Source organism: Castanea sativa, chromosome 8, assembly GCF_040712315.1.
Source record: "Castanea sativa cultivar Marrone di Chiusa Pesio chromosome 8, ASM4071231v1".
Lineage (NCBI taxonomy): Eukaryota > Viridiplantae > Streptophyta > Magnoliopsida > Fagales > Fagaceae > Castanea > Castanea sativa.
Genome location: NC_134020.1, coordinates 45,617,696 through 45,630,927, shown reverse-complemented (window position 1 = coordinate 45,630,927; position 13,232 = coordinate 45,617,696). Strand labels below are relative to the sequence as shown.

The 13,232-nt window shown below is 33.1% G+C and overlaps 1 protein-coding gene across 2 annotated transcripts; it reads left to right on the top strand.

Annotated features, from left to right (window-relative positions):
* Nucleotides 1-969: 969 nt before the first annotated feature.
* On the top strand, nucleotides 970-9,780 carry LOC142606813 (transcription factor TGA9). Of its 2 annotated transcripts, none has more exons than XM_075778158.1 (13): nucleotides 970-1,115; nucleotides 1,205-1,345; nucleotides 1,523-1,614; nucleotides 1,974-2,050; nucleotides 2,366-2,629; nucleotides 3,483-3,527; nucleotides 3,633-3,692; nucleotides 3,828-3,905; nucleotides 4,084-4,132; nucleotides 5,122-5,393; nucleotides 6,316-6,540; nucleotides 8,646-8,788; nucleotides 9,399-9,780. In XM_075778158.1, the coding sequence occupies exons 2-13, from the start codon at nucleotides 1,221-1,223 to the stop codon at nucleotides 9,484-9,486; spliced, it is 1,518 nt and encodes a 505-aa protein (XP_075634273.1). In that variant the 5' UTR covers nucleotides 970-1,115; nucleotides 1,205-1,220; the 3' UTR covers nucleotides 9,487-9,780. The 2 variants fall into 2 exon arrangements, with proteins under 2 accessions (XP_075634273.1, XP_075634274.1); XM_075778159.1 differs by having other exon boundaries at nucleotides 977-1,115; nucleotides 1,215-1,345.
* Nucleotides 9,781-13,232: the final 3,452 nt, after the last annotated feature.

Here is a 13,232-nt window from a genome sequence, read left to right as displayed (position 1 = left end):
TTAGGACACATGAAAAACAATCTAACCATGTGCAACCAATGCAGTAATTAGGAGCTTAACAAAGAAACTAGAATGAAACCAGTCTGCACCATAAAGCTGCACCTCAGGTTAAGAGGGGAAAATTAATTTCTATTAATAGAAAGGAATCTCAATGTGGCATATTTTTAGGTGATGACAGGGAATGGATGTTGACCCATCAACGAAGGAGATAATACCAAACAATAACATGTCAAGAGCAGAGATCAAAATGTACAAGTGGGTTTTGGTCTTGGATTATTATACTAATGTTATGGTTGAAATGGTATGAGTAGAACCTTCATATAACAATAAAATAAAACTCTCTCCCTTAGTTGTCAAAAGCAAACTCAATCTTTCCTTTGGGTGTAAAAACATTAAAAAGAAAACACCTTTAGAACTTTTCTTTTTACCTTCTTTTGTGATAGAGAGAACCTTGTCTTATCTACTATTAAATGTTGAATTTAATGTAATTTGTTTTATAAAATTTAATTTATTTTTTTCTCCTTCTTAAATACTTGTATAGCCTTGAAGAGTTCCAAAAAAGAACCAATCAGGAAGCACAGGCGGTTAGAAGAGAGAGAGAGTGGAGTAGGAGTCAGTGATTCTAGTGGGTTCCTGGCGAAGACCCCACCCTTACATTTAATTTCATTTTCTTATTTATTTCCATTTGATTAGTATTTTTTCTTTTTCCAAAGCCTACACACACCAGAGGGCCTCAGACAGGTCTGCAAGGACAGGATTTTCTGTACTATTAGATGAGTTACAAAAAATCTTGATAAATATTTACAACTACATGAGGTGATAAAAGCAAACTAAGACAGACTAATCAATAATCAATCAGGCTTCTTCATAGAGAAAAAGAAAAGGAACAGATAGAGACACCCCCATGAAAGATCAAAGGGTGCAAAGAGAGAGAGAGAGATATATATATTTATATCTGAGAAAAAGACTGGACCCTCTTCAGGTTACATAAATATACTTTGACAAGATATCTTTGATCCTTTGCTGCTGCTTCTGCTCTCTCTCTTTCTCTCTCTCTCTCTCAGCTGGCCTTTTCTGCAAGTAAGGATTCTACTTAGGACTTCAAAATTTTTGAGGTAAACATAAGTGAATTCTTAAAAATAGTTATCCAATTCCTCTGTTTTTGTTGCTATCATCTTAGCTTCTGCAGCATGTTCTCTTCCAGTTTCTGCTAGAATGGTATGAGGTCGTCTTACATGGCGAGCCATAGAGTAACGGAGACTGGTTTATCAGACTCAGGACCTACAAACCACCATGTTCCTTACGCAGTTTTTCATGGAATTAATGCTCCTTCCACAAGTTTTCTGTATGTGAAACAATCTTTTTTTTTTTTTTTTCATTGTTCCATCAAAATTTTCTTCTAAGACATACAAAATTTAAGATGATTTCCTAAATGGGTTTGCTTGTATTTCCAAATTGGATTGGGTTGGTTTGCTTCTTTGGTCAAGTCTGACATGGTTATTAATTCTTTTTTCTTTCCTAGCAACCAAGAAGGATCTGCTTTTGATTTTGGAGAGCTAGAAGAAGCAATTGTGCTGCAAGGAGTTAAGATAAGAAATGATGAAGCTAAAGCACGTATGCTACTCTCTCTATCTATCTTTTCTCCTTTTGTGACGTGTGCTAGAAATAACCAACTCCTAAAAGCAAAGAGAGAGAGAGAGAGAGAGAGAGAGAGAGAGAGGTAGGTTTGAATATGTCTACAGAAAGGCACAGTAGGGAGGGTTACCATTTCCAATACTGTAATGATTCTGATGCGAGGGACTCGAGTGGCGTGAGGCTACATACTTAGAAACCTGACCTTACCAGCATGATTTACTGACCCCATAACTGCAGAAAAGGAGGATTAGGTTCCTCCACCTTTTAAAAATTTTGAAAAATCTTGGAGTCTTTATTTTGGTGATCCTCTGAAGATTTGGCCTTTGTGATTCTTGCAGCTTTATTCACAGGCAGGCCTGCAGCTACTCTGGAAATGTTCCCTTCATGGCCAATGAGATTTCAAACAACCCCAGGAGTACTAGCTTCTAACTTTATTCATCTTTGACCATCTCTCTTTTCTCATATGGCTTCTAGAAAAAAAAATGTTTAAAAGTTCAAGCACAATAGAACAAATGAACAATATCCCAACCAATGTTTTCACTTTCATGGTACAAGTTTTTCAAATCCTCATTTGAAAAGTTTATAAACTTTTTTAAGTTTTTCCAGGAGAATTAAATATTGTTTGGGATACCCATTTGCAAAATGAGTCTATTGTGGGGACTAGAATGATTTTGGGCTGATTCTCTGGATACACTCATGTGAAGAAGTTTTGTTGGGTTTCTTATTTCAGGGAAGTTCAAAATCAGGAGGAGAGAGCACAGACTCAGGATCAGCAGTAAATACGCTTTCAAGCAAAGCTGACTTAGCTGAGGCCCAGTTGGAACCAGAATCTCCCATCAGTAAAAAGGCATCTTCCTCAGATCATCAGGCTTTTGATCAGAAGCATCTGCAACAGTTTCAACAGCAACAATTACACCAAGAGATGGCAAGTGATACTTCAAGAACAGGAACATCACAAAATCAATCTGCTGCTGGCAAAGCACCTATGGACAAGGTTCTTAAACTACAGTGTTTAACTGTTAATCTCCCGGTTCTCTCTCTTACCATATCCCCAAAACTCGGCAAAAAGTTGGTATCTTTATTGTTATTATTACTGTTTTGCTCTCTCTTTCTCTCTCTCTCCCTCGAGTATATCTTCATATACAACAGCACAGATCCCAACAACTCTCAGAAAATCAATAAAGTTCAGAGTTTCCCTGATTTCTGAACGATTTTCTGATGAATGTCTGACATGAAGTGAGAGAATAGAGAGAGAAAGAGAGAGGTGTACTGTTCACATAAAAAAGCAAAGAGAGAATCTTCACAGTAGTTACCACTGTTTCTCATTATATTGCTGACCCACTTTAGTCCTTTACTCGATTCTTATAACTCGCCCCCAACAAAAACTTTTTTTTTTTTTTATCCTTAAGATCAGTTTTGGAATTAGAAGCCAAAACACACACACATACCAAAAAAAAAAAGCCAAACACAAAGCGAAATGGAAGATAATGATGTCTTTTGCTACCCTTATTATGTTGATGATTACCTGCCTCAAGAGCAGTGCTCAACTCACCATCAGACATCAGAAATGCTTCCAAGAGATTCTGTGAGCTCTTTAATCATTGTATTTTGTTGTTTAAGAATCACAGAATCTCCCCAAAGATACGGCTATGCTATCAATCAATGCTTAAAAAGTAGAATTAAGAGTAAAATAATAGCAAAATCATTTTCTTCATCTCTTGTTTATTTTTCGTTCTCCCAAGATCAGTAGCTAAATAAACTTAAACAAAGAAAACAAGCTAAACCCATTCTCTTTTTAGCTCTTAAAAGTAATAAACTTTATCCTTTTTTCTTGAATATTATTGCAGAGAAAGGGAATTAGTTCAACATCAGAGAAGCCACTTGATGCTAAGGTACTGAAAACACGATTTATTTTTCCAGAAGAATTTTTTTTCTTTCCAAATTCTTTACCTTTTGGTGTTAGAAATGTTGAGCTGAAATTCTGATCACTGCTTCAGACATTGAGACGTTTAGCTCAAAACAGAGAAGCAGCAAGGAAAAGCCGTTTAAGGAAAAAGGTATGTGTAACATTTACTTTACTGGAAATTGAAACTATGGTTTTCTTAAACTTTAAGCTTAGAATCATGAAGTGAAAAAAAACAAAAACAAAATCTCAATATACACTCATGTCTGTCTTTCTCTCTCTTTACCAGGCTTATGTCCAACAGCTAGAGACAAGTAGAATAAAGCTTGCTCAGCTTGAACAAGACCTTCAAAGATTGCGCTCTCAGGTTAGAGAATTAAATATGTACAAAATTTTATATATTTAAAAAAGAAAAGAAAAGAGATTACTGTGCCTAAAATTACAATCTTTTAAGTTATTGACAATTTGATATGTTAATTAATTAATTAATTAATTGATTAATTAATTGATTAATTAATTAAAATATTTTTTCCTTTGTACAATAGGGACTGTACTTGGGTGGTTCTGGTGGTGGTGTTGGAAACATCAGCTCTGGTTAGTTCATATCTCGCTCTCTCTCTCTTTCTTTTTGTCTGAGTTTTATTGAAGAAACATAGATATGCTTTATTTACCAAAGTACCCATAGTTTATGATGGTACTTTTAGAAAGACCAAGAGATTGGGCAAATGCCCTTTGGTCTTGCACATTTTTTTTTTTTTTTTCTGTAAGAGGACCACACGTAGCAGCTGGTCATTAGTCAAAAGAGTGATTGTGTGTAAATAAATTCCAACATAAAGTAAAATTCGATGATATCAACGTTGAGCTCAAGTGAAAAATGTTCTTCGTGTAATCAATGACCAAAGCAATTAATTTCAGACCGACCAAAAATATGGTTTTTTAGTCATCTACTCTTTTTTTAGATATGGATAAAAAATATATAGACACAAGAAGCACTATTTAGTATTTGATATTTTTTAGGATTTGTTTTTTGGAAAAATTCCTACATTTGAATGTGAAAATTTCCCAATTCCCTAATATTCCAGTCAAATTTCGCAAACATGCGTGGATATAATTTATGTGGCAGACTTTTGTACTTACCACTTTTGTTTTAAAAAAGAAAAAAAGACTTTTCTGATTTTGGTAAACTTTTCTATATAAACTCATTCCCTAATTTTTTAAATTTATTTTAAACAATTTTTGTTGGAGGGTTCAGGAAACAGTAAAAGGGTCAGATTTTTCAAATAACCATCATTGAATCTCATGAGATTGTTTGGCCTTTTCCAAGCATAAAAAGCCGTTCTATCTTTTATTTTACTTTGAGTGAATGATTGATCCATTCCCATGGTGACAACTTCTTTTTCTTCCACTTTTAGAAGCATAACAAAGCTCTTTCTTAGTGCACATTATTGTTAAAATATTGCCCAACTTGTTCCAACGTATGATATAGCATTCCATTTCATAATAATAAGTTAAAAAGATGGTCATCATTATCATTATTATTATTTTTTTTTATGATGATCAATATTATTTATTATCTTGTATAGGAGCTGCAATGTTTGACATGGAATATGCAAGGTGGCTAGAAGATGATCATAGGCACATGTCAGAGCTTCGAGCAGGGTTACAGGCACATTTATCGGACAGTGATCTTAGACAAATTGTTGATGGAAATATTTCTCATTATGATGAACTTTTCCGGCTTAAGGCAGTGGCTGCTAAATCTGATGTTTTCCACCTTATTACCGGAGCTTGGACTAGCGCCGCCGAGCGTTGCTTCTTCTGGATGGGTGGTTTTCGACCCTCTGAACTCATCAAGGTTTGGATTTCCAAAATTGCATATGATATTGTTGACATTTTTTTTTTGGACCATAATTTTAGTTGTGCCATTTTGGTGGTAATGTAGGAATTTTAGACACTGTCACAATAAGGAAATTTTAGTAGTGTATAAATAACCAAATAATATAAATAATAGTTTCGTAGATAACCAAATAAAAAATAATAATAATAATAATAATAATAATAATAAAAGAGGAGAGAAATTCAGTTCAGTAAATATTCCCTATATTGAAGGACCCATTGTCATTTCCAAAGTGATTCAGACAAACCCAAAATGCCCCAACAAAAGGGTCCATTTCTTTTTTGGAGTTAATAAAGGGGTTCTTTTCTTGGATGCTATAAAGTTTTCTTCGCATTAACATTTTCACTTTTACTTTTTTATTTTTATTTTAAAAAAAATTCTAAATATATAACATCTCATATTGAGGTGGTTGAGATAGTAGGTTATAATTAGTAAATAATAATATAATAGGATTTTACTAACGTGTCCTCTAAGGGCACATAATAATATATTATTTTTAGAAAAAGTTTTATCGGGAATTGAAAAAGTTTTACAACTTTTTCAATTTCCCATTAAATGTTTTCAAAAATGGATAGTTTAATGTGTGTTCTTAAGACATATTAACCGGACCAATAATAATATCAGTAGTGGTTTCACTTAAAAACTATGTATACACTGATCACAATCTACCCCTCAGATTATGTATAATGTGATATTGTTTTCATTTCTTTAATCACGTTAATTCTAGGTAAACCCTTTTTTCCAAAAAGAGTTGTACACACGCAAATCCTATATTATTATTTTTTTTAAGAAAAAAAAAAAAGTTAATGACCAACTTGCTAGCTCTCTTAGCTTCTAAGTTCTAACTTTGTTTGTTTATTTTGGGGGTGTTAATTATCAGATGTTAATAGGTCAATTAGACCCATTGACAGAACAGCAAGTGATGGGGATTTACAGCCTCCAACAGTCTTCAAACCAGGCTGAGGAGGCTCTCATCCAGGGCGAGGAGCAGCTCAAACAGTCTCTTGTGGACACAATTGCTGCCGGTCCGGCCATCGATGGCAGCATGCACCAGATGGCTATTGCCCTAGGCAAGCTTTCCAATCTTGAAGGCTTCGTACGACAGGTAAAAATTATCAAATTAAACCCGTTATAGTTTGCAACATTTTGAACCTTAATTTTTACCTTACATAAATAAGAACTTTCTAACATAGTTTTATTAAAAAGAAACATGACCTTATTGTTAAAATAGATAAATAAAGAGACAAATTATCCTATTAAGTACATCTGCATGCGTCATGCATATCAAGTAGTACACGTGCATATCGTATGTCACAAAATTCTCATTGAACACACTAGCTCATATATGTTGTTAATTACAATGTTATAACTTGGTGGAATTCGTTTTCATTAATCCTTTCTCTTCCAAGGAAGTCATTGACTTCTTTGTATTATAGAGTTGACTTACTGTATCAAAGTGGATAAAAGTGCATACAGGTTTCACATGTAACCCCTTGCAATCTTGGAAAGACACAAAATCAAAACTTTCATGAGCAAGAGTGAAGAACCTTCCAATTAGATAGTCATGTTTGTCAAGGAGGTTGAATTCTTGCTCCCTATTGTAGATTAATGAACTCTAATGAAAATGATATTTGATGCGTAACAAAACCTGGTGTCAAGTTTGAAATCAGGCCCTAGCTAGGCTGCATCTATAGTATAAAGTCTATTTTAGGTAAGTTCTCGCAACTATAGTTTTTCAACCTTCTTATTAGTTCTTAGCCCCAGTTTCATACTCGCCTAGTAGGTCTCCCAAACATGGTTTCATCAAGAAAATAACTAGGAAAGTATTCAAATCCTAGATACATGTATATGGACTAAACCACTTGTCAAGAAAGACTATCATGTATTAGATATTTAGATCTCACCTAACATAAGCTAGGAGACTATTCATATGGAGCCCACTTGAAAAAGGGTTATAGGATTTTATTTAAACCTTTATCCTAATTATGTTTGTCACTCATGCCGACAAAAAATACTCGAAATCCCACGATATTGTGTCGTATACTCATATTATACTCCACTAATCACAGTTTTCCACACATTTTTTATGAAATAAGTGTTATTTGGTTGGTGGAGTATAAATTGAAACATAAAAAGCAATTCAAAGATGATTTTTGTTGAATACACAACAATCGGGTCAAGATTAAGCTTTGGTAGGTTAACAAATTGGTTAAAATGTTTCCTTCTTATAGTCCATTCCATTTCATTGTATACCACTCTAAACCTTGTTTTGCGCCGCAATTCAAACACACCAAGTTATACCTGAAGACCTGAAGGGCAAGAATCCAGGGAACTTTATGACCTCAGCTTGGTTTTAACATCTTTTATTGAGTATTTGACCTTTAAGCTTTTTAAGAAACTGTAGAGGAAATTGATCGAGGGGCAATGTTAATCTAGTCAACATGTATGCTAAGAACATTTCTAATGTATTAGATGCTGATCCAACGGTCCAATACAGTCCAACTTTTGATCATCATGAATAGGCTATATTTCTATCATCATGAATAGGCTATATTTCTATTGTATTTTTGGTCAACTTTGAGATGTGACGTATATTTTATGTGAATTATGTATAAATAATCTCCACTGCATGTCTGCCATTTGTACGGTGGATTGTCTATTTCTACTAGGGAATATATATTGCTTTGCTGCTAAGAAGTCCATCAAAGATGTTGAATGCTAGGGTTTTTGATGTGGTATTTCATCTTATAAGGTACCTATCAAAAGTTGGTTTGAAAGTGATGCCTGTTGAAATAAAAGCCCTAGCTACACCTATCAACAAAACTTTAAAAAAAAATTGGGGAATATTTACTAATTAATCAATTGGAAAAACTTTAGGATTTTTTTTATAAAATTCTATGATTGGAACAGTCCAAATTCATATATAAGACAAAATAATGAGTTTCAACCTCTTTGAAATGTTCAGTTCTTGTCCATGTGCCCCCTTGCACTAGGGACACATTTCAACTCTATATGGTGGTTGTGGTTTCATAAATAAATAATATACATATTTGTGTTGTTGTTCGTCTATATTTTGTATGATTAATTTTATTCATGGATTTTGTTAAAATAATGATTAAGTAATTGAATTTGCAATTTCCTTATAGTTTAAGCTTCTGGGACAATCGGTAATTTAACATATTTATCATTTGTACATGCTTTTAAATTCAGGCTGATAATTTGAGACAACAAACCATTCATCAACTGCGTCGAATATTGACGGTTCGACAGGCTGCAAGGTGTTTTCTTGTAATTGGGGAGTACTATAGCAGACTAAGAGCCCTTAGTTCTCTTTGGGCTTCAAGACCAAGAGAGTAAGATCACCAAAAAACTATAACTATTTAATTCTTGGTATTCTTATTTCTTAGGCTCTATTTGATGATCTTTGAAATGGTTCATACTAACAGTTTCTATTGGATATTTTTACATAAAATTCAAAATAACACTTTACTAGTTTTTCCTCTATCTATTCCTTTTCTAATTAGTCAAAAGTACTGTGGAATATAATTTGTATTGGGTGAGTAAATTCAACTTATAATAACTTCATACCTAAAGAAAAAGTTGGCAGCGACTTCTTTTGGGATATCATTTCAACCCTGAATTTTTTTTTAAAAACTAATGTAAAAAGCACAAATATATAAGTCATTCTTCTTGAGATTACTTAAGATGCACTTCAAGTAATTTTTTTTTGATACGACACTTCAAGTAATTTAATTCTATACGTATTCTAGCTTCCATTCAATTTAAAATTAAATTATTAACAATAATAATAACGTGAAAAGTTAATTTATGGCTACAATGTAATGCTAACTTTTACATGAGCTTGTCTAAAATGTATATATTTTTGTCAATTATTAATATTTTTATTTTTATTTTAGACTATTCATGTATTTAGGTAACCAATGTTGAAGTTTTCTCTATCAGGACCATGATGACTGAAGATAACTCATGCCAAACCACCACGGATTTACAAATTGTTCAACCTTCGCATAATCATTTCTCAAGCTATTGAATGAGAATCCATTAGCCACAAAAGATGACCCAATGAAACGAAGCCCTTATTTAACTCTTGCTTTCACTGAAGAGCTGCCGTTAGATTTCTTCAAGCTACTTTAGAGGAGGATAGGAAATTTCTTCTTTTTTTTATCTTCTGCTTTTTTTTAGTATCTTTATATATAATACTATGTTATCTTGTACATATAATTAAATCAATATTATATCTCTCTATTTGCTTAAACAATGAGAAAAAAATGGAAAAGTTTGAGTTTATACACCTTTATAAATTGAGCATGTTGTTGTTGTTGTTTTTTTTTTTTTTTTTCTATCCCATGAAACTACTACCTTCATCAAATGGCTTTGAAATTTTAAATAGTGTAAAGGGATACAAACAAACTAAGAGAGAGAGAGAGAGAGAGATTGTTGGCTTCATTTAAATGAAGTGGTTGAGAGCAAGAGTATTCTAATAGCTAGAAAAAACAAGACGAGGAAAAGAATACAAATTAGAACATGTCTCTTCTTAAAAAATTGTAGTGGAAAAAGAGAGAGGTTAGGTCGTTGAGCTTCATTTATATCGACTGGTTACAAATGCAATTATTCTAATGGCAGAGAGAGAGAGAGAGAGAGAGAGTTTCACTTTAATTGCATAAAAGAAACAAATGGCATGAATTTTGGCCAAAGTTTAATTGGAAAACGCACCTCACGAGATGAATGCGAGAACCACATCAATAAGTTATTGTAGTACATTATTTATGGTTCATATTATAAATATGTTGTACTATATATATAAATACATATATATATATTTATTTATTTATTTATTGGAGAGTGAGGTGTTGTTTCAGTAGATGTAATGCATTTAGCAAAACAAATAGGTTAGAGCATCCGTAGTAGATGTGCTAAATGTCAAATATTTGGCACACCAAACACAAAAAATTTATTTTATCAGATGTGCTAAATGTTGCAAATTTTTACAACATTGAACAGTACCATGGCAATTTGCCATGGTATGGACGAGCCATGGCAAAAATATATACTCTTATTTCATTCCGTTTTCTCTCTCTCCGTCTTTTCATCTCTGTCTTCTCTCTTCGTCTTCCATAGCAAGCCGATCGCCAAAGCCCACCACTTGACTATGGCGGTGGGTGGGTTCGGATGGACAGATTGGTGGTGGGTGAGTTCGGGTTGTGGGTTATGGCGGTGGGTGGGTTGAGTTTCATGAGTTGTGGGTTATGGCGAATCGGTAGTGGCGAATCGGTTATAATTGTGGCTGTGTTTTTTTTGGTGGCTGTGGGTTATGATGAATCGGTTGTGATTGTGCTGTGGGTTATGATGAATCGGTTGTGATTGTGGTTGTGTTTTTTTTGTTTTGTGGTTGTGTGATGGCGAATCAGTTGTGATTGTGGCTGTGGGTTATGGCGAATCGGTGATGGCGAATTAGTGGTGGCGAATCGGCTGTGATTGTGGCTGTGGGTTATGGCGAATTGGTTGTGATTTTGGTGGTTGTGTTTTTTTTTTTTTTAATGTGGTGTAAATATTATTTTAATGTATAGAATTGAAGAATAAAACATCTGATAAATGAGATGTTGTAAAATGATATGGTAAAATAATAAAGTAGGATTTTGTGTTGCAAAATGACATTTTTTTTGCAGCATTTGCTACGGATGCTTAATCTAGCCAAAAAGTTTGGAAAATAAAATATAAACAATTAAATCTAAAAAAAGAATATAATAATTTTTTCACCATCTTTCTAATGATACCACTGACTTGCTGAAATTTAGACATCATAAAATTTCCTTCAATGTCTAAATTATGAAAATGAGATTTCAACTATCCCTTATTTTTCGGCGTTAACAAATATTTGTTAATGTGTAAGGTGACCAAAGCATTAATGTGTGAGGTGACCAAAGCAGGCATTGTATGCCAGCAATATATATGTATAATTTCGTTACAATTAGATTTTTAAGGTGTCTACTCTCTCAAGAATCGAGTCAGCTTTATCTACTTGGGAGAGACAAATTAAGGTACCAATCGAACTATGAAGCTCGTTGGTCCATGCCAACTATACACTTATCTAACATTTCACCTGTAATTTTTCTTAATACACGACCTTACTAATCAAGTCATACATATGATTTATGCAGTAGTTTCCATTCAATTTCACTAAAAAATTATGGAATTCCACTAGTTGAATAGAACAAAAATAATTTGGAATCCTCATATAAAACGAAAAGATATTCTCCCAAAAGATTTGATACCAAGCATAATACTCAAATATAAATATATCTAAACACAAATATAAGTTTTTAAGTTCAAATATATTTCTCTTGCTAGTGGTTTTCATTTTTATAGGAGGCCACTCAGCCAGCATGTTCGCATGCATTTCTTATGAGAGGGACTGCATGCATACAATATTCATGCATTATATCTGGTGTACGCTTTTCTCTTTGTTTGTTCGTGCTTTTGTATGTGTCCGACTAAAACGATAACATACATTTAGCTACAAAAAAACACTCAATCAATCTAAAGTAGTCCCAACCCAATATGCCTTTTCACTTCAGTTTGAGCCTCCAGTGACCATGGTTACCCAGCTTGATCCTTTACTTCTTCATAAATTTTGGCGATCAAACCCAGCAATAGCATTGAGTGTAGGAAACAAAAAAAAGAAAAAAAAAAAAGCGCAAAAGCTGCAGATTTGCTATAAGAATTTGGAGTTCTAGAAACTATGGCACGTGGCTCTTTGTTATTTATTTTTTCTTTGATAATTATAATGGAGAGAGGATTTAAACCGTTATGTTTTTATTGAAAACATTAAAAATATTACTTGAGCTAAAAGTCTTTTGGCTGAGATTATTATAATACTGTTTTTCGTTAAGCAAAAATAAATTATTATAACATTGAATCGAGCATATGTATATACTGAATGTGTGAATTTATTTAATTGAATGGTTAAGTTATGGTTCCCCATGTCACACCATACCAAAATGATCATGACCTAAACCTTATATTTACTATTGAAAATAAACATCAACTCATACATCATTATTCCATTTTTGTAGCCAACTATGTTATTATGTTAGTGAGAAACTCACTGTGAGATTAAACAAAAAAAGAAAGAAAGAGACTAAGTTTCCCTCTAGATATCATCACCCACTTCCATATTAGTATGTATACTGAACAGGTTTCTATGATTCATTAATGAGCAATGTCAATCACAATTCACAGCAACGTAACTAGTTAATCACTAATAAGCTAACAGCAAATCACCAGAAACCGACACACTTGTTTAATATTCTTCCCCATATCTATGACTATAACATGTACGTCAACTATCATGTTCCTATAGCTCATACCTATGAATTTGAATCTCAATATTTTGTTTAGAATTTATTACTTATCTTTTTGCCTCTCTACTTTTGGCTCCATTATGAATAAAATTTTAACAAGGGGTGGCAAATTTGGGTCCTTATCAGCGTGCTTTATTAACCCAATTAGATTAAAGGAGACAAGATGACCTTAGCTTTTTTTACTTTAATGCATAAACGTCATTTTAGAGATTAGGTATGATCTATTAGAAAAGTTGCTGTTGTCATTACTTTATAGTAAAAACAGTACTACGTATCAAAAAAAAAAAAAAAAAAACAGTACTAAATGCATTAAGTATAGGTTTAGTGTGCAATAGAAACCATGCTATTGTGATCATTTAGCCAAAAATAAAATTGTCACCTCATGAATACTTTTTATGGATTCTTAAAAATAAAA